The following is a 22,365-nucleotide window of genomic DNA, read 5'->3' as shown; positions in this document are numbered from 1 at the left end:
GTAACATAAGTAATTAAGATGTCATATCTGTATAATATTCTGATGTGATATACTTTTTATTAGAATGTATTTCTAATAGACTCTAGTGTTGGCAGTTGCATTTCTTCCCTCAGCTGGGGCTCAGTCACTTGGGACCCAGAGAGGGGAGAGGTCAGTCTTGTCTTTTACATGTCTCTCATCTTACACTTATCCTGGGACAGTGTATGACCTAGAGACGCACTCCCCTCTGTGAGCTTGTCCAGGAGTGGGGTCAAGAGGGGGTTTACTTGAGATGGGAGTATCTAGAGTTGACTATTGAGTTTTGCCATTGGATGACGTAATGGTTCTGTGCTATGAAGTACCAGGAATGAGATTAGGACCTCGTCTTAGGGACCAAACTGAACGATAATTTATAGCAAATGTTATCTGGCTAAAGGATACTCCTTTCTCAATTATAAAGTTCCTTTGTGAACTGTTCCTCTGATCTGTGGTTCGTCATGTAAGTTGAGAGGGGTGTATCTTGGCTATAAAAGATCTTTGTACTTTTCTGTTGTCACTTTCAATGGTTCATTAGAGATGGTGCATCATTGAAAGTCAAATGCTATTGCAAAAATATAAAAAATGTAGTTTAAGATTAACTCTGACTGGTGTGTGAATTTTGTTTCTCCTCATTTGGTAAAGCAGAAAAAAGACACCACAACCGCCTAATCAAATCAGACATAATGCGACTTCCATGCCACCTACAGCAAAAAACATAGATAAAAACAATGACAATAAGAAAATATTTATTTATTACACAACAAACATAAGAGGATAAAAAAACACAAGAATAACAATAAAAACTTTTACCTTTATTTAACTCAGTAAATCAGTTAAGAACAAATTCTTATTTTCAATGACGGCCTAGGAACAGTGGGTTAACTGCCTTTAGGGGCAGAACGACATATTTTTACTGTGTCAGCTCAGGTATTTGATCTGGAAACCTTTCGGTTACTAGTCCGACGCTCTAACCACTAGGCCACCTGCCGACCTTAAGGCAAAGATAAAAAGGTGTGTTGTAAGATCTCTTTTAAATATGTCCACAGTTTCGGCCCCACTCAGGTTCTCTGGCAGGCTATTCCAGAGGCTGGGGGCATAGTAACTAAAGGCTGCCTCTCCATGCCTCTTGGTCCCCGCTCAGGTTCTCTGGCAGGCTATTCCAGAGGCTGGGGACATAGTAACTAAAAGCTGCCTCTCCATGCCTCTTGTTCCCCCTCAGGTTCTCTGGCAGGCTATTCCAGAGGCTGGGGGCTGTCACGACTTCTGCCGAAGTCGGTTCCTCTCCTTGTTCGGGTGGTGTTTGGCAGTCGACGTCACCGGTCTTCTAGCCATCATCGATCTATTTTTCATGTTCCATTTGTTTTGTCTGATTGTCGCACTCACCTGGTTTCAATTCCCTAATTACATGCTGTATATGTTCCCTCTGTTTCCCCCATGTCCTTGTCGGGAATTGTTTATTGTAGTACGTGTGCTTTATGTGACTGGTGCGATACTGGTTTTGTTGCCCATGTGTTTTGTTATATTTGTATGCCGGTAGTTATGTACATTAAATAGCTCCGGCTATTTACCAAGTTCTGCTCTCCTGCGTTTGACTTCCATGCCACCAGTTACGCACCCCTGACAGAATTCCCAACCCTTTGATGGAGTCAGCAGGAGCAGGTGCCCCAGGTGAGCACTGCCCACATAAAACGGTAGCCTACAGCTGAACACTGCCCACATTAAACTGTAGCCTACAGCTGAGCACTGCCCACATAAAACTGTAGCCTACAGCTGAACACTGCCCACATAAAACTGTAGCCTACAGCTGAACACTGCCCACATTAAACTGTAGCCTACAGCTGAGCACTGCCCACATAAAACTGTAGCCTACAGCTGAACACTGCCCACATAAAACTGTAGCCTACAGCTGAACACTGCCCACATAAAACTGTAGCCTACAGCTGAGCACTGCCCACATAAAACTGTAGCCTACAGCTGAACACTGCCCACATTAAACTGTAGCCTACAGCTGAGCACTGCCACATAAAACTGTAGCCTACAGCTGAACACTGCCCACATTAAACTGTAGCCTACAGCTGAACACTGCCCACATAAAACTGTAGCCCACAGCTGAGCACTGCCCACATAAAACTGTAGCCTACAGCTGAACGGCAGTACTGCATAAGCCAATCTATTTTTATTTCACTCTTCACCTCAGACAGCACGGGTTTAGTTAAATACGCGAACAATTGAGCTTGAATGGTGAGCGTTTACACAGATGGGGCTCCATCTGACTACAGAGAAGTTTTGGTTCCTGACTCAAAGGGAATATCCTGCCCTCTCCCTTTGAGCATTAATGACGCGTTCAAAACAACTGGGTACTCAGAACTGTAAACTCAGAAATCTACGACTTTCGACTTCTGTACGTTCAAGACAACTGGGAACTCGGAAAAGAAATGAGCTCTGACTAGGAAAAATAGTTTTGAACGGTCATCAAACTCAGAATTCCAACTCGGGAACTAGATGTGTCTCTACAGATCCTGGTTCAATTCTAGGCTGTCACAACCGGCCGCGGCGCACAATTGTCCCAGCGTCGTCTGGGTTAGGGGAGGGTTTGGCCTTGTCCCATCGTGCTCTAGCGACTCCTGTGGTGGGACGAGTGCATGCACACTGACACGGTTGCCAGGTGTACGTGTTTCATATGACAAGAATTTCATAGGTGTCCAATTGTGTCAAGAAGCAGTGTGGCTTGGCATGGTTGTGTTTCGAAGGACACACGGCTCTCGACCTTCACCTCTCCCGAGTCCGTACGGGAGTTGCAGCGATGGGAAAAGACTGTAACTACCAATTGCATACGACAAAATTGGGGGTAAAAAAAGAAATATAATAATAATAATAAAGTTCACTGATGTCATATTTTTCAGAGTTCCCAGTTGTCTTGAAAGCACCATAAAACTCATGGTAGGCTACCCTTCGCCAGCTCTTATCTGTGTAAAGCTGGATTCAGTGCTCTCGCTTGCATTAAAACCAAATATCGATCCAGGTTGGATGTAACAGCAGAGATGAGGTGCGCACTGTCGACCACGCCCCCTGACTTTGAGAAGCTCTGACGCGACATGCATCAAGCACACCCATCTCATTAGTGGTGGTGAGATAAGGTACATTACGTCAGACTAATTTGCGATTGACTGTCATATCCCCACATTAAAAGTATGTGATCATGAGTTGAGAAGACAATCAGAAATACTGTTAGAATGTTTTTACATTTTCTGTCATAGCCCCAAATACATATATTTTTTTTACATTGGCTGTTAATTACATAATTTTTTTCAAATGGGTGGGGTCTCGAAAATGTTCAGATGTCAAAATGCGGTGGCAGTCCCAAAAGGTTTAGGAACCCATGCTCTAAAGGGTTCCCTTTCACCTGTTACCATGGTTATGCATTTTGCTTTTCATAATTGTTTCCATTAGAAGCATTTACATTTAGGCCTGTCCATAGTAGAGGTCGACCGAATATGATTATTCGACGCAGATACCAATTATTGGAGGACCAAAAAAAGCCGATACCGATTAATCGGACGATTTTTATATATATTTGCAATAATTACAATTACAACAATACCGAATGAACACTTATTTTAACTTAATATAATACAGAAATAAAATCTATTTAGTCTCAAATAAATAATGAAACATGCTCAATTTGGTTTAAATAATGGAAAAACAAAGTGTTGGAGAAGAAAGTAAAAGTACAATATGTGCCATGTAAAAAAGCTAACGTTTAAGTTCCTTGCTCAGAACATGAGAACATATGAAAGCTGGTGGTTCAATATTCCCAGTTCTTCAATATTCCCAGTTAAGAAGTTTTAGGTTGTAGTTATTATAGGAATTATGACGCGTCAACTATTTCTCTCTATAACATTTGTATTTCATATACCTTTGATTATTGGATGTTCTAATAGGCACTTTAGTATTGCCAGCATTATCTCAGGAGTTGATAGGCTTGAAGTTATAAACTGCGTGTGAATCAATCATTGTTAAGAGCTGATGGCAAACGCATTAAAGTTTGAATGAATGCTTACGAGCCTGCTGCCGCCTACCCCCGCTCAGTCAGACTGCTCTATCAAGTATCAAATCATAGACTTAATTATAATATAATAAACACAGAAATACATGCCTCTGGTCATTAATATGGTCAAATCTGGAAACTATAATTTCAAAAACAAAACATTTATTCTTTCAGTGAAATACGGAACCGTTCCGTATTTTATGGAACGGGTGGCAACCCTAAGTCTACATATTTCTGTTACATTGCACATGCCATAATTACGTAAAATTCTGGCAAATTAGTTCACAACGAGCCAGGCGGCCCAAACTGTTGCATATACCCTGACTCTGCGTGCAATGAACGCAAGAGAATTAACCCAATTTCCCTAGTTAATATTGCCTGCTAACATGAATTTATTTTAACTAAATATGCCGTTTAAATTTTTTTACTTCTGTGTATTGATTTTAAGAAAGGCATTAATGCTTATGGTTAGGTATATTCGTGCAACGATTGTGCTTTTTTCGCGAATGCGCTTTTGTTAAATCATCCCCCGTTTGGCGAAATAGGCTGTGATTCGATAATAAATTAACAGGCACCGCATTATATGCAACGCAGAACAAGCTAGTTAAACTAGTAATTTCATCAACAATGTGTAGTTAACTAGTGATTATGTGAAGATTGATTGTTTTTTATAAGTTTAATGCTAGCTAGCAACTTACCTTGGCTCCTTGCACTCGTGTAACAGGTGGTCAGCCTGCCACGCAGTTTCCTCAAGGAATGCAATGTAATCGGCCATAATCGGAGCCCAAAAAATGCAGATTACCGATTGTTATGAAAACTTGAAATCGGCCCTGCCGATTAATCGGTCGACCTCTAGTCCATAGTTAAGTCCCTGGAGTGTAATGGACAACCTGAGCTGCACCAGGCTGCTTGCTCTACTTTGGATGAAAGGTCAATAAAGAGTTCTGTTCTCAGCAGGGGGAGCTCCTCTCTCATTTACACTGCTCCCAGGTGAAGCTTCCTCTAGGTACAGATTTAGAATAATCTTTCTGTTCCCAATCCAGAATTTAAACATTAGTTTGGGAAATGCAAAACTGACCAAAGATCAGCGTCTAGGGGCAACATCATCCTACACTATTTAGACTCAACGAGGGTTATTATTTGCTACTGGGATCATCTGCAGCAACATTCCTCCTAATCATGGCCCTGGAGAGCTACAGGCCCAGCACTAACACAGTATGTATCAAGCGTATCCCAGTATGAATGCTGATTTAGGATCAGTTTTGCCTTTTAGATCATAATAAACAAGCTTACATGGACAGGGGTGGGTGATCCTAGATCAGCACTCCTACTATGAGACACTTTGATATAAACAGCCCCTGATTCAACTAATCTTAGTCTTGAAGACTGCACAAATTCCTGCTTGTACCTCCAATAGCTCTTTAGGTCCAGGGTTAGTGACTGACCACTGGTCTAAGAGCGGAGCTGGTCCATAGTGGTCCTACCTTGGACTGTTCCACTGGGACGTCGGCGGTCTCACGGTACACCATGCTGAAAGAGATGCTCTTGGGCTCCGAGGAGAACACCCAGCTCACGGTAGGCCCACAATCGACCACGGCGATGTTGATCACGCTGTAGCAACTGGACTTGACAAAGAGCTCTCGGGAGCCATCGCCAAACTGAGAGATGTCTTCGATGCTGAGAGGGACAACCAGCCTGGAAACACAACCAGATAGCAGAGGAAGAGAAGCCATTGATTTGACTGAGATTTCAACTTGAGTTTTCACACACAATACACTGCCAGTCTTGGCCAGGATTTGGTGTAGTGATCAGGGTAGGTATTGTGGGAAAAGGAAGTACTGGCTGAGGAAGCTGTAATAGTGCTTTTATTTCCAACATACATGTGTGTGTGATTGTGTGTGTGCAAGTGTGTCTGTGCGCGCAAGTTTCTAGACTCACGTGACTTCTCCAGACTTGAGAAGGGTGATCTCTGTGTCCTGCACAGTGGGTACATTCTCTTCCGGGTCGTCTGGGGACACTGCTCCTGTGCCTCTGCAGGTCGCGGATCACATGACAAAAGACAGTGTTGATTTACCACAAAGCTCCTCATAACCACATACCTACTGTGCCTATTGGCTGATTAACACCATGGGACTGACCAGAACCGTACCGTGCTGTGCCTATTGGCTGATTAACACTATGGGACTGACCAGAACCGTACCGTGCTGTGCCTATTGGCTGATTAACACTATGGGACTGACCAGAACCGTACCGTGCTGTGCCTATTGGCTGATTAACACTATGGGACTGACCAGAACGGTACAGTGCTGTGCCTATTGGCTGATTAACACCATGGGACTGACCAGAACCGTACAGTGCTGTGCCTATTGGCTGATTAACACCATGGGACTGACCAGAACCGTACAGTGCTGTGCCTATTGGCTGATTAACACTATGGGACTGACCAGAACCGTACCGTGCTGTGCCTATTGGATGATTAACACTATGGGACTGACCAGAACCGTACCGTGCTGTGCCTATTGGCTGATTAACACTATGGGACTGACCAGAACCGTACCGTGCTGTGCCTATTGGCTGATTAACACTATGGGACTGACCAGAACCGTACCGTGCTGTGCCTATTGGATGATTAACACTATGGGACTGACCAAAACTGTACAGTGCTGTGCCTATTGGCTGATTAACACTATGGGACTGACCAAAACTGTACAGTGCTGGACCACATTTTGCTTTCACATGGTCCTTTCCAGCATGGTTCTAGTATTTATGGTGGATATGTAACCTGGGCCAGTACAGCTAGGGCTTGGGTGAGTAGGGGGATCGACTAGATCACCAGAAGGATACAAAGTGAAAATGTGACAAATAAAGTTCGATATTTCGAAGGTTTCTCAGATGACTGATGAAAGTAAAGGTAGTGACTTATTGATGGCTACGGTGAGTCACAAATCGATTTTTTGGAATGATCTTGGGTGACATCGCTCACTTTGTTCATGGTGTGTTTTTTGATAACGACACCCCTCACAGACAAGGGTCAAATCAAGCCGAAGCATTATCTGAGATTAGAATATTCTCCAAAATGGGAGACGATGATATAAGAAATCACACTTAAATCGCACCTCTGGATGCATCATTTTCTCTCCCATTGTTTACTCCTGGGTTTCTTCTTGGTCTGCTCATGCCTTCCATTTACAATCATTTCAGCAGCAGGTGTTCATAAATGGAAGGCAGCAGAATGTGTGAAGGTCACACTGAACTTTTTGTCTTTCAGAGATTTGAGAGAGAGTTTGTCATGACTTTGTCATGACTGCTTGAGAGAGAGTTTGTCATGACTGGACACTTGGACTGTGAATGCTGTGTGTTTGTGCGCGCGGGCGCTACCCATGTGTGTGTATACGCGCACGTGTGTGCGTGCGTGTGTGTACACACGCGTGCGTGTTTTATTTGGCTAGGTATCTGTCCACGTCTGGTTGCACTCACATGTCTAGCGCCCTCAGTGGCCGTGCGTCCTGTTCTCCCTCCAGTGAGCCTCCTGTTGTTTGGGACAGTGAGTCGCTGTCATAGGTCCCGTTCACTTCCTCCTGTGTGATGATGTCATAGGCCGTGTCATCAGACTTGGCGCTGGGGTCCGACACTGCACAGGACACAGGACGTCAAACCAGTCATGTACCTGTAACACTTTACTGTAGCCTCTTATGTATACATTCATAAAGCCTTCATAAGAGCTACATAAGACATGACAGGAAGTCAAACCTATGCCTATTCTATACCAGACAGTCATACACGTTTTACACAGAGAAAAGAGATTGTTATGATCCCAGTGTGTGTTTATGCACAACAGATTGTGATCACCAAGGCTTTTCTCTTGATGTACTTACCAGCCTGTCTACTATCCTCAGAGGTAGACGCAGTGTTGCCAACTCATTTTCAGGGTAAGTTGCTGGAGGCAGGTTGATTTGTTGCTAAAAGTTGCTAAATGATGTTGTGATGTCATTGCGTGATAACGTAAAACTGCGTCATTATGTAGAATACACAATAACGTTACTCAAATTGACTGGCCATCTCAGCAAAAAATATGATTTGACATTTGTTCAGGTACAGACTCCCACTCTTTTCTGTACTTCTGGCTGTACAATTTAGATTGAGACATGTTGATTGATGTTGTAAGTTCTGTTCAAGATCAAACATTAGTGACCAACTATATTCATTGGGTTTGCCTCGTCGAACCCGTACTACTGCTGCTGCACTCAGCCAAAAATGATTTGCAATTTGCCGAAATTGCTGCTGGCCTGCTGCTGCCTGTGCACGAGCTGAGCGCCTGCTGCTGACGTCACGCACAATGCACTTTTGCAGCCAGGCAAGTGTATTGTGACTGAGTGTGTGACAGAGAAAATCGTCGTCGGCTTGCCTGACGACTCAAACTGAATTATTCCGCTGCATTATGTTCACTAGATACTTTAGTTCGCTAGATACTTTTTGTGGCGACTTCAAAATGAGGGGTGTTGTACAAAACAAAGTCATCAGAGATTTGATCATCTCTAATCAACTAGAGTATCAAAGTTCTGGCTCTGGCCCAACCCATCAGTTTCTGGGTCCAATCAGAACAGTTAGAATGTGTTTGCGTTCTAGAAATCGTTGGGGAGGTACTCAGATCCAGACTCATTGCGGAGAAGAAGCTAACGTCCGTGGGTGTGGCATAGCGTTTGGCCGTAGCAAGGAGTTTGGGTAGCCAGGCAACATGTAGGCCTACCTGCGCACGTTACTCGGGGACGGCGGAACGATAGGCGATGCAGGGGGAAAAAATGCTTTTAAGCCTCATTTAGATATTTTTCTGCTTATAATTTCTGACATTTGGTAGGCTATTTCTAAGTCAACTTGTTAGTCTATAATTAGATACATGCAGCTTGTCTTCTGTCGTTACTTGACGCTCTAGAATATTAAATAAAGCCTTGATCACCAGAATAATGTCATAAATCGATAGAAAAGAATGCATCATCAACAATCTAGTTGACATCAGTAACGTTTTCTCTTTCATTTCTGCTTCTCTCACGGAAAGAGGCCATTTAGGGACCAGGGGAATTTCAAAAGTTTGACCAGTTTTAAGGAAATGAAAAGGTGTGAAAATGATACAAAATCTTTCTGATAGTATTTCAATTGGTCTTGGATGCATATTGTATGTGGATAAAAATGAAATACTGTCAGCTTTTATGTTGAAATTGCATATTTAGCCTACAAACAGTCCCCAGGTTCACAAAATCGTCTTAAGAATACTTAACTGCCATTTTTTTCCTTTACTATAGACTTATGAAGAAAGTTAAGCAAATTTTCTCTTCCTCAAAACAGTTATTGGAAATGTTTTTGCGTTATTTCTAATGAAGAAGAAATACGATAGGAAATATGCTAACATGATTGCCATTGCAAGCTAGATAGCTAAATCGATTGCCAAGTGACAATGATCTTAAAAAGATAGTTAAGAAGTTCATAAGAAGATATTTGAAAAGTTTGTATGAAAATCATGAAATCTTAAAATATTGTTGAGGATTTGCACTTACGACCTATCTTCTAAACTTGATTTATTCTTATTTATTTATAAAAAGTGTTCTGTGAATCTGGGCCCAGGTCCCTAACCACACATTCGCATTCTCTCAAGATGCTGAAAAAAAAATATATATATTTCTCTACTCCTATTCCCGAGACAAAATTAACATTTGGTCTATCATTTTACTGCCAGGAACACTTAATTCTACAGGAGTTAATATTGTGAAAGGCTCATGTTTTACCGGTACGGCGTACCCCCACTATTTATTTTGCCAATCCAGGACCGTTCCGACTAACTTTCACCCCTGCCTATCTTGTCTGACAGATTTCAGAACTGTGATGATGATGTATGTCATTGGGATTTGTTGTTACGCTTTGTAACTTTTCCACAAAAGAACTGCTCTTTAGGGACCATAAAGATTTCTTGAAATGTAATTTCTCTAGTAGTCGGACATTTTTGACTTCCCAGTACCATATTGTGACAAAACAATGCCAATGATTGGCAACGCAATCTCGGCTGCAAGTTTTGTCATTTTCAAATTAAAGCAGTAAAGCAGAATGGAGATTAAGAAATTAGAATTAAAAGTGTTTCCCATTTGCTAAGAACAAGGTAGAATCTAGAATCAATCATATTTATAAAGTCCTTTTTATATCAGGTGTCACAAAGTGCTATACAGAAACCCAGCCTAAAACCCCAAACAGCAAGCAATGCAGATGTAGAAGCACAGTGGATAGGAAAAACTCCCTAGAAAGGCAGGAACCTAGGAAGAAACCTAGAGAGGAACCAGACTCTGAGGGGTGGCTGGCACCCCACATCACTTTTCTAGTCCCCCCCATTTTAGGGGAGTATTGGGGCAAATTCCCGTATATGTGTATTAAAGTTGTCAAAAGTTTAGTCTTTAGTCCCATATTCCTAGCACACAAGGACCTCATCAAGCTTGTGACTCTACAAACTTGTTGGATGCATTTGCTGTTTGTTTTGGTTTTGTTTCAGATTATTTTGTGCCCAATAGAAATGAATGGTAAATAATGTATTGTGTCATCTTGGAGTAACTTTTATTGTAATTAAGAATATAATATGTTTCTGAACACTTCTACATGAATGTGGATGCTTCCATGATTATGGATAGTCCTGAATGAATCGTGAATAACGATGAGTTACAGAGGCATAAATATCATATCCCCCCAAAAATGCTAACCTCCCTTGTTATTGAAATGGTGAGAGATTAGCATGTCTTGGGGGTATGATATTTGTGCGTTTGCATATGTGTGTACATCTCACCTTTAACCCTGGGAGTGGGTTTGTAGGGGGCTGGTTCGGGGGGTGAGTGAGGCCCAAAACTGGGGGGAGGTGGCTGGGTATCGGAGGGGCTCAGCTCACCCTCGGTGAACCTCTCCACCACGGCGCTGTGCTGGGAGTAACACTCCCTGCAGCAACGCTCCTTCTTCCCACTGTGCTTGGTCATCACAAAGTTGTTACTACAGTAGTAGCAGAAGACGCGTCCACACAGCCTGAAACAAGAAGAGTGTACTATAGTATCATATCACTGTGGAACATTCACCCAAAACCTGAAACCTCTCAGATTTTCTAAATTTCTGGAAACTATTGTATCACAGTTCAAGGTTAGCAATAGAGCGAATCACCTTTTCACTCAACATCAATTCAAGAGGTACATTCAAATTACCAGTCAGACCGAAGTCTGTGGAGCCCACGATACAAAAAAAACTAAGTCACTGACTCTCTCTGACATGTCCAGTCAGCTCTAAAAGCACTACAATTACAGCTTCCTCTGCCAGTACCTCAATTACCTCGACACCGGTACACCAGCACATTGACTCTGTACCGGTACCCCCTGTATATAGCCTCCACATTGACTCTGTACCGGTACCCCCTGTATATAGCCTCCACATTGACTCTGTACCGGTACCCCCTGTATATAGCCTCCACAGTGACTCTGTACCGGTACCCCCTGTATATAGCCTCCACATTGACTCTGTACCAGTAACCTCTGTATATAGCCTCCACATTGACTCTGTACCGGTACCCCCTGTATATAGCCTCCACATTGACTCTGTACCAGTAACCTCTGTATATAGCCTCCACAGTGACTCTGTACCGGTACCCCCTGTATATAGCCTCCACATTGACTCTGTACCAGTAACCTCTGTATATAGCCTCCACAGTGACTCTGTACCGGTACCCCCTGTATATAGCCTCCACATTGACTCTTTACCGGTACCCCCTGTATATAGCCTCCACATTGACTCTGTACCGGTACCCCCTGTATATAGCCTCCACATTTACTCTGTACCGGTACCCCCTGTATATAGCCTCCACAGTGACTCTGTACCGGTACCCCCTGTATATAGCCTCCACAGTGACTCTGTACCGGTACCCCCTGTATATAGCCTCCACAGTGACTCTGTACCGTAACACCCTGTATATAGCCTCCACAGTGACTCTGTACCGGTACCCCCTGTATATAGCCTCCACAGTGACTCTGTACCGTAACACCCTGTATATAGCCTCCACAGTGACTCTGTACCGGTACCCCCTGTATATAGCCTCCACATTGACTCTGTACCGGTACCCCCTGTATATAGCCTCCACATTGACTCTGTACCGGTACCCCCTGTATATAGCCTCCACATTGACTCTGTACCGGTACTCCCTGTATATAGCCTCCACATTGACTCTGTAACGGTACCCCCTGTATATAGCCTCCACATTGACTCTGTACCGGTACCCCCTGTATATAGCCTCCACATTGACTCTGTACCGGTACCCCCTGTATATAGTCTCCACAGTGACTCTGTACCGGTACACTCTGTATATAGCCTCCACATTGACTCTGTACCGGTACCCCCTGTATATAGCCTCCACAGTGACTCTGTACCGTAACACCCTGTATATAGCCTCCACATTGACTCTGTACCGGTACCCCCTGTATATAGCCTCCACATTGACTCTGTACCGGTACCCCCTGTATATAGCCTCCACATTGACTCTGTAACGGTACCCCCTGTATATAGCCTCCACATTGACTCTGTACCGGTACCCCCTGTATATAGCCTCCACATTGACTCTGTACCGGTACCCCCTGTATATAGCCTCCACATTGACTCTGTACCGGTACCCCCTGTATATAGCCTCCACATTGACTCTGTACCGGTACCCCCTGTATATAGCCTCCACATTGACTCTGTACCGGTACCCCCTGTATATAGCCTCCACAGTGACTGTACCGGTACCCCCTGTATATAGCCTCCACAGTGACTCTGTACCGGTACCCCCTGTATATAGCCTCCACATTTACTCTGTACCGGTACCCCCTGTATATAGCCTCCACAGTGACTCTGTACCGGTACCCCCTGTATATAGCCTCCACAGTGACTCTGTACCGGTACCCTCTGTATATAGCCTCCACAGTGACTCTGTACCGGTACCCTCTGTATATAGCCTCCACAGTGACTCTGTACCGGTACCCTCTGTATATAGCCTCCACAGTGACTCTGTACCGGTACCCTCTGTATATAGCCTCCACAGTGACTCTGTACCGGTACCCCCTGTATATAGCCTCCACAGTGACTCTGTACCGGTACCCCCTGTATATAGCCTCCACAGTGACTCTGTACCGGTACCCCCTGTATATAGCCTCCACAGTGACTCTGTACCGGTACCCCCTGTATATAGCCGCGCTATTGTTATTTACTGCTGCTCTTTAATTATTTGTTATTCTTATCTCTTACTTTTTTTTCTTTTTTTTTTTTTCTTAAAACTGCATTGTTGGTTAAGGGCTTGTAAATAAGCATTTCACTGTAAGGTCTACACCTTTTGTATTCGGCGCATGTGACAAATAACATTTGATTTGATTTTACTTCCTTTTTCCACTACACATGCGCTGATCACTAATCCAAATCTCGGCCAAGACTGGCAGTGTATTGTGTGTGAAAACACAAGTTGAAATCTCAGTCAAATCAAGGCCTACTCTTCCTCTGCTATCTGGTTGTGTTGCTAATAGCGCTTAACATGTTGTCTATTGTTCCCGTAACAAGACATAACAAGGCCATCTAGTGAGTCAGCGCCCTCTCTGTGCCCACCTGCAGTTATGTCGGCGTAGCCACCAGGTGAAATGGGCCTGGCAGCCCAGGCAGTGGGTGGTCTCCTTGTCCTGCAACAAGCGCTCCTCTGCCCACAGCTTCTGCTCAAACTCCAGAGCGTCCGATTTCTGCCACAGAACATCCTTATCCCTGCAGGAGCACACACACACACTGTGAATAGATGTTTTATGTTTGGATCCAGCATCGAAGTACAAAGGACCCAAAAGATCACAAACACACACAGGTTAAGGCGTCAGCATGCTTCAGTTCCGCTGGCGGCTAGTTCGGCTAGTTGAACCGAACAGGTGTGCTCACATACACCCTTAAAAGACATTCACTTGAAAAACACGGAAAAAGCGGCAATAGTACTGTTTGTCTATTTTGAGACGCCGTAGCCAGCATTCCCTTCCTCACAATATTCAGAATTAATCTAAGATAATTTAAGAAATCTGTCATTAACTTTGACGTTTTGGACGAGAAGATCTTAGTCACGTGATTTTACATCTAACTAAGATGTTTAGAACAGTATTTCTCAATGACTAAATGTGCATGAAAACGAGTCGTCTCTCGTTGAATGACAACAAAGACTTTACTGAAGAATCCCTATTGTTGACCAATCACCGATGAAGGGGCGTAGACTTTGGCTAACAACTTCGGCTTGCCTCAAGAAAAAAATTTGTGTGCCTGAACAACCGGAAAAAAAACGTACGTAAATCCAAAACTAACAAAAACGTCACAAAATGTCATAATATTTGCACAAACTCTTCCGGCTGGGAAGCATGCGGATGCCTTTAGAGCGCAGGACCTGCTGTTGAAAAGAACACGGTTACATCAGTCTGGTTGTTCCCCTCTGATCATCAGCATATTGTCTGCTCAGTTAGCTTTCTTCAGGCATGGTTTCTTTCTCATCAGTGAATCATACATTTGTGTGATTTGTGGGTATTTGAGGACTAAACTTAGTGTCCACCTGCTCATGGACTCTCTCTCTAACACCCCTAAGGACTGCGTTTGAAAACGAGCTAAAACCGTCACCTTTACTGAAACGTTGATTAATGTGTACTGTCTCTGTAAAAATAAACTCAATAAAGTCAACAAAATCATTATTCATGCTATTCTGGTTATATTGTCCTAATCTAATTTTACATGCACTTCCAACGACCCCCTGTTCTGATATACTGTACGTTTCTCTGCCAATGAGCAGTTGGAATAAAAAAAAATAGAAGGAGTAAATTAAGATAAACAAAAGAGATTGTAGTGAATTAAGGACACCCCAGGGGATCTGGCATTGTGTTTTATCCCCTACAGGAGATGAGAGCTATGCAAATGGAGAGACACACACACACATATACACACATACACACACACACACACACACACACACACACACACACACACACACACACACACACACACACACACACACACACACACAAACACAGAGAGAGAGAGAGACACAGACACAGAGAGAGTGAGAGAAACACCCAGACACAGAAAAAGAGAGAAAGAGCGAGAGAGCAATTGCCCACCTGCAGTTACCAAAAAAACGGAATATTCATAAGCAGACGAGAGCTGTCGCTTTATGTTCTTTCCTCTTAATATCCCCCTCTCACTGTCAACCTCTTAATATCCCCCTCTCACTGTCTCCCTCTTAATATCCCCCTCTCACTGTCTCCCTCTTAATATCCCCCTCTCACTGTCAACCTCTTAATATCCCCCTCTCACTGTCTCCCTCTTAATATCCCCCTCTCACTGTCTCCCTCTTAATATCCCCCTCTGACTGTCTTCCTCCTTGATATCCCCCTCTCGCTGTATTCCTCCTTAATATCCCCCTCTCGCTGTCTTCCTCCTTAATATCCCCCTCTCGCTGTCTTCCTCCTTGATATCCCCCTCTCGCTGTCTCCCTCTTAATATCCCCCTCTCACTGTCTTCCTCTTAATATCCCCCTCTCACTGTCTCCCTCGTAATATCCCCCTCTCGCTGTCTCCCTCTCACTGTCTCCCTCCTTAATATCCCCCTCTCGCTGTCTCCCTCTTAATATCCCCCTCTCGCTGTCTCCCTCTTAATATCACCCTCTCACTGTCTCCCTCTTAATATCCCCCTCTCACTGTCTCCCTCTTAATATCCCCCTCTCGCTGTCTCCCTCTTAATATCCCCCTCTGACTGTCTTCCTCCTTAATATCCCCCTCTCGCTGTCTCCCTCTTAATATCCCCCTCTCGCTGTCTCCCTCTTAATATCCCCCTCTCGCTGTCTCCCTCTTAATATCCCCCTCTCACTGTCTTCCTCCTTAATATCCCCCTCTCACTGTCTCCCTCTTGATATCCCCCTCTCGCTGTCTCCCTCCTTAAATATCTCCCTCTCGCTGTCTCACTCTAGATATCCCCCTCTCGCTGTCTTCCTCTTAATATCCCCCTCTCACTGTCTTCCTCCTTAATATTCCCCTCTCACTGTCTCCCTCTTGATATCCCCCTCTCGCTGTCTCCCTCCTTAATATCCCCCTCTCGCTGTCTCCCTCTAGATATCCCCCTCTCGCTGTCTCCCTCCTTAATATCCCCCTCTCGCTGTCTTCCTCTTAATATCCCCCTCTCACTGTCTTCCTCCTTAATATCCCCCTCTCACTGTCTTCCTCCTTAATATCCCCCTCTCACTGTCTTCCTCCTTAATATCCCCCTCTCGCTGTCTTCCTCCTTAATATCCCCCTCTCGCTGTCTCCCTCTTAATATCCCCCTCTCGCTGTCTTCCTCCTTAATATCCCCCTCTCGCTGTCTTCCTCCTTAATATCCCCCTCTCACTGTCTCCCTCTTAATATCCCCCTCTCGCTGTCTCCCTCTTAATATCCCCCTCTCGCTGTCTTCCTCCTTAATATCCCCCTCTCACTGTCTTCCTCCTTAATATCCCCCTCTCACTGTCGTCCTCCTTGATATCCCCCTCTCGCTGTCTCCCTCCTTAATATCCACCTCTCGCTGTCTCCCTCTAGATATCCCCCTCTCACTGTCTCCCTCTTAATATCCCCCTCTCGCTGTCTTCCTCCTTGATATCCCCCTCTCGCTGTCTCCCTCCTTAATATCCCCCTCTCGCTGTCTCCCTCTCACTGTCTTCCTCCTTGATATCCCCCTCTCGCTGTCTCCCTCTTAATATCCCCCTCTCGCTGTCTCCCTCTAGATATCCCCCTCTCGCTGTCTCCCTCTTAATATCCCCCTCTCGCTGTCTCCCTCTTAATATCCCCCTCTCGCTGTCTCCCTCTTAATATCCCCCTCTCGCCGTCTTCCTCTAGATATCCCCCTCTCGCTGTCTCCCTCTTAATATCCCCCACTCACTGTCTTCCTCCTTGATATCCCCCTCTCGCTGTCTCCCTCTTGATATCCCCCTCTCGCTGTCTTCCTCCTTAATATCCCCCACTCACTGTCTTCCTCTAGATATCCCCCTCTCGCTGTCTTCCTCCTTAATATCCCCCACTCACTGTCTTCCTCTAGATATCCCCCTCTCGCTGTCTCCCTCTTAATATCCCCCACTCACTGTCTTCCTCCTTGATATCCCCCTCTCGCTGTCTCCCTCTTGATATCCCCCTCTCGCTGTCTTCCTCCTTAATATCCCCCACTCACTGTCTTCCTCTAGATATCCCCCTCTCGCTGTCTCCCTCTTAATATCCCCCTCTCGCCGTCTTCCTCTAGATATCCCCCTCTCGCTGTCTCCCTCTTAATATCCCCCACTCACTGTCTTCCTCTAGATATCCCCCTCTCGCTGTCTCCCTCTTGATATCCCCCTCTCGCTGTCTTCCTCCTTAATATCCCCCACTCACCGTCTTCCTCTAGATATCCCCCTCTCGCTGTCTCCCTCTTAATATCCCCCACTCACTGTCTTCCTCTAGATATCCCCCTCTCGCTGTCTCCCTCTTAATATCCCCCACACACTGTCTTCCTCCTTGATATCCCCCTCTCGCTGTCTCCCTCCTTAATATACCCCTCTCACTGTCTTCCTCCTTGATATCCCCCTCTCGCTGTCTCCCTCTTAATATCCCCCTCTCGCTGTCTCCCTCTTAATATCCCCCTCTCACTGTCTTCCTCCTTAATATCCCCCTCTCACTGTCTTCCTCCTTAATATCCCCCTCTCACTGTCTTCCTCCTTAATATCCCCCTCTCACTGTCTTCCTCCTTGATATCCCCCTCTCGCTGTCTCCCTCTTAATATCCCCCTCTCGCTGTCTCCCTCTTAATATCCCCCTCTCACTGTCTTCCTCCTTAATATCCCCCTCTCACTGTCTTCCTCCTTAATATCCCCCTCTCACTGTCTTCCTCCTTAATATCCCCCTCTCAATGTCTTCCTCCTTAATATCCCCCTCTCACTGTCTCCCTCCTTAATATCCCCCTCGCACTGTCTTCCTCCTTGATATCCCCCTCTCGCTGTCTCCCTCTTAATATCCCCCTCTTTCTGTCTCCCTCCTTAATATCCCCCTCACGCTGTCTTCCTCCTTGATATCCCCCTCTCGCTGTCTCCCTCTTAATATCCCCCTCTCGCTGTCTTCCTCCTTAATATCCCCCTCTCACTGTCTCCCTCTTAATATCCCCTTCTCGCTGTCTCCCTCCTTAATATCCCCCTCTCACTGTCTCCCTCTTAATATCCCCCTCTCACTGTCTCCCTCTTAATATCCCCCTCTCGCTGTCTTCCTCCTTGATATCCCCCTCTCGCTGTCTCCCTCTTAATATCCCCCTCTCGCTGTCTTCCTCCTTAATATCCCCCTCTCACTGTCTCCCTCTAGATATCCCCCTCTCACTGTCTCCCTCTTAATATCCCCCTCTCGCTGTCTCCCTCCTTAATATCCCCCTCTCGCTGTCTTCCTCCTTAATATCCCCCTCTCGCTGTCTCCCTCTTAATATCCCCCTCTCGCTGTCTTCCTCCTTGATATCCCCCTCTCGCTGTCTCCCTCTCAATATCCCCCTCTCGCTGTCTCCCTCTTGATATCCCACACACTGTCTTCCTCCTTGATATCCCCCTCTCGCTGTCTCCCTCCTTAATATCCCCCTCTCACTGTCTCCCTCCTTAATATCCCCCTCTCACTGTCTCCCTCCTTAATATCCCCCTCTCGCTGTCTCCCTCCTTAATATCCCCCTCTCGCTGTCTTCCTCCTTGATATCCCCCTCTCGCTGTCTTCCTCCTTAATATCCCCCTCTCGCTGTCTCCCTCTAGATATCCCCCTCTCGCTGTCTCCCTCTAGATATCCCCCTCTCGCTGTCTCCCTCCTTAATATCCCCCTCTTGCTGTCTCCCTCCTTAATATCCCCCTCTCGCTGTCTCCCTCCTTAATATCCCCCTCTTGCTGTCTCCCTCTTAATATCCCCCTCTCGCTGTCTCCCTCTTAATATCCCCCTCTCGCTGTCTTCCTCCTTAATATCCCCCTCTCGCTGTCTCCCTCCTTAATATCCCCCTCTCGCTGTCTCCCTCCTTAATATCCCCCTCTCACTGTCTCCCTCTAGATATCCCCCTCTCGCTGTCTCCCTCCTTGATATCCCCCTCTCACTGTCTTCCTCCTTAATATCCCCCTCTCACTGTCTCCCTCTAGATATCCCCCTCTCGCTGTCTCCCTCTTTGATATCCCCCTCTCACTGTCTCCCTGTAGATATCCCCCTCTCACTGTCTCCCTCCTTAATATCCCCCTCTCGCTGTCTCCCTCCTTAATATCCCCCTCTCGCTGTCTCCCTCTAGATATCCCCCTCTCGCTGTCTCCCTCCTTAATATCCCCCTCTTGCTGTCTCCCTCCTTAATATCCCCCTCTCACTGTCTCCCTCCTTAATATCCCCCTCTCGCTGTCTTACTCTTTAATATCCCCCTCTCGCTGTCTCCCTCTTAATATCTCCCTCTCGCTGTCTCCCTCTTAATATCCCCCTCTTGCTGTCTTCCTCCTTGATATCCCCTCTCGCTGTCTCCCTCTAGATATCCCCCTCTCACTGTCTCCCTCCTTAATATCCCCCTCTCACTGTCTTCCTCCTTAATATCCCCCTCTCGCTGTCTTCCTCCTTAATATCGCCCTCTCGCTGTCTCCCTCTTAATATCCCCCTCTCGCTGTCTTCCTCCTTAATATCCCCCTCTCGCTGTCTTCCTCCTTAATATCCCCCTCTCACTGTCTCCCTCTTAATATCCCCCTCTCGCTGTCTCCCTCTTAATATCCCCCTCTCGCTGTCTTCCTCCTTAATATCCCCCTCTCACTGTCTTCCTCCTTAATATCCCCCTCTCACTGTCGTCCTCCTTGATATCCCCCTCTCGCTGTCTCCTTCCTTAATATCCACCTCTCGCTGTCTCCCTCTAGATATCCCCCTCTCACTGTCTCCCTCTTAATATCCCCCTCTCGCTGTCTCCCTCCTTAATATCCCCCTCTCGCTGTCTCCCTCTCACTGTCTTCCTCCTTGATATCCCCCTCTCGCTGTCTCCCTCTTAATATCCCCCTCTCGCTGTCTCCCTCTAGATATCCCCCTCTCGCTGTCTCCCTCTTAATATCCCCCTCTCGCTGTCTCCCTCTTAATATCCCCCTCTCGCTGTCTCCCTCTTAATATCCCCCTCTCGCTGTCTCCCTCTTAATATCCCCCTCTCGCCGTCTTCCTCTAGATATCCCCCTCTCGCTGTCTCCCTCTTAATATCCCCCACTCACTGTCTTCCTCCTTGATATCCCCCTCTCGCTGTCTCCCTCTTGATATCCCACACACTGTCTTCCTCCTTGATATCCCCCTCTCGCTGTCTCCCTCCTTAATATACCCCTCTCACTGTCTTCCTCCTTGATATCCCCCTCTCGCTGTCTCCCTCTTAATATCCCCCTCTCGCTGTCTCCCTCTTAATATCCCCCTCTCACTGTCTTCCTCCTTAATATCCCCCTCTCACTGTCTCCCTCCTTAATATCCCCCTCTCGCTGTCTTCCTCCTTGATATCCCCCTCTCGCTGTCTTCCTCCTTAATATCCCCCTCTCGCTGTCTCCCTCTAGATATCCCCCTCTCGCTGTCTCCCTCTAGATATCCCCCTCTCGCTGTCTCCCTCTTAATATCCCCCTCTCGCTGTCTTCCTCCTTAATATCCCCCTCTCGCTGTCTCCCTCCTTAATATCCCCCTCTCGCTGTCTCCCTCCTTAATATCCCCCTCTCACTGTCTCCCTCTAGATATCCCCCTCTCGCTGTCTCCCTCCTTGATATCCCCCTCTCACTGTCTTCCTCCTTAATATCCCCCTCTCACTGTCTCCCTCTAGATATCCCCCTCTCGCTGTCTCCCTCTTTGATATCCCCCTCTCACTGTCTCCCTCTAGATATCCCCCTCTCACTGTCTCCCTCTCGCTGTCTCCCTCCTTAATATCCCCCTCTCACTGTCTCCCTCTAGATATCCCCCTCTCGCTGTCTCCCTCCTTGATATCCCCCTCTCACTGTCTTCCTCCTTAATATCCCCCTCTCACTGTCTCCCTCTAGATATCCCCCTCTCGCTGTCTCCCTCTTTGATATCCCCCTCTCACTGTCTCCCTCTAGATATCCCCCTCTCACTGTCTCCCTCCTTAATATCCCCCTCTCGCTGTCTCCCTCCTTAATATCCCCCTCTCGCTGTCTCCCTCTAGATATCCCCCTCTCGCTGTCTCCCTCCTTAATATCCCCCTCTTGCTGTCTCCCTCCTTAATATCCCCCTCTCACTGTCTCCCTCCTTAATATCCCCCTCTCGCTGTCTTACTCTTTAATATCCCCCTCTCGCTGTCTCCCTCTTAATATCTCCCTCTCGCTGTCTCCCTCTTAATATCCCCCTCTTGCTGTCTTCCTCCTTGATATCCCCTCTCGCTGTCTCCCTCTAGATATCCCCCTCTCACTGTCTTCCTCCTTAATATCCCCCTCTCACTGTCGTCCTCCTTGATATCCCCCTCTCGCTGTCTCCCTCCTTAATATCCACCTCTCGCTGTCTCCCTCTAGATATCCCCCTCTCACTGTCTCCCTCTTAATATCCCCCTCTCGCTGTCTTCCTCCTTGATATCCCCCTCTCGCTGTCTCCCTCCTTAATATCCCCCTCTCGCTGTCTTCCTCCTTAATATCCCCCTCTCACTGTCTCCCTCTAGATATCCCCCTCTCGCTGTCTCCCTCCTTAATATCCCCCTCTTGCTGTCTCCCTCCTTAATATCCCCCTCTCGCTGTCTCCCTCCTTAATATCCCCCTCTTGCTGTCTCCCTCTTAATATCCCCCTCTCGCTGTCTCCCTCTTAATATCCCCCTCTCGCTGTCTTCCTCCTTAATATCCCCCTCTCGCTGTCTCCCTCCTTAATATCCCCCTCTCGCTGTCTCCCTCCTTAATATCCCCCTCTCACTGTCTCCCTCTAGATATCCCCCTCTCGCTGTCTCCCTCCTTGATATCCCCCTCTCACTGTCTTCCTCCTTAATATCCCCCTCTCACTGTCTCCCTCTAGATATCCCCCTCTCGCTGTCTCCCTCTTTGATATCCCCCTCTCACTGTCTCCCTCTAGATATCCCCCTCTCACTGTCTCCCTCCTTAATATCCCCCTCTCGCTGTCTCCCTCCTTAATATCCCCCTCTCGCTGTCTCCCTCTAGATATCCCCCTCTCGCTGTCTCCCTCTTAATATCCCCCTCTCGCTGTCTTCCTCCTTAATATCCCCCTCTCACTGTCTTCCTCCTTAATATCCCCCTCTCACTGTCGTCCTCCT

The 22,365-nt window shown here is 46.4% G+C and overlaps 1 protein-coding gene across 2 annotated transcripts in view; it reads right to left on the bottom strand.

Annotated features, from left to right (window-relative positions):
* Positions 1 to 22,365, bottom strand: part of LOC129867386 (FYVE and coiled-coil domain-containing protein 1-like) — a 55,872-nt gene that overhangs the window by 3,735 nt on the left and 29,772 nt on the right. For both annotated transcript variants that reach the window (XM_055940752.1, XM_055940753.1), the window contains exons 12-16: positions 13,703 to 13,852; positions 10,884 to 11,113; positions 7,544 to 7,697; positions 6,005 to 6,097; positions 5,551 to 5,761 (exon numbers count right to left, since the gene is read on the bottom strand). In XM_055940752.1, the coding sequence (XP_055796727.1) occupies positions 5,551 to 5,761; positions 6,005 to 6,097; positions 7,544 to 7,697; positions 10,884 to 11,113; positions 13,703 to 13,852 (838 nt within the window). The remainder of the gene's footprint in view (positions 1 to 5,550; positions 5,762 to 6,004; positions 6,098 to 7,543; positions 7,698 to 10,883; positions 11,114 to 13,702; positions 13,853 to 22,365) is intronic.

The sequence above is a fragment of the Salvelinus fontinalis genome, chromosome 12 (genome assembly GCF_029448725.1).
Source record: "Salvelinus fontinalis isolate EN_2023a chromosome 12, ASM2944872v1, whole genome shotgun sequence".
Taxonomy (NCBI): domain Eukaryota; kingdom Metazoa; phylum Chordata; class Actinopteri; order Salmoniformes; family Salmonidae; genus Salvelinus; species Salvelinus fontinalis.
Note: the sequence above shows the minus strand (reverse complement) of the source record. Positions and strands in the feature narration are given on the sequence as shown.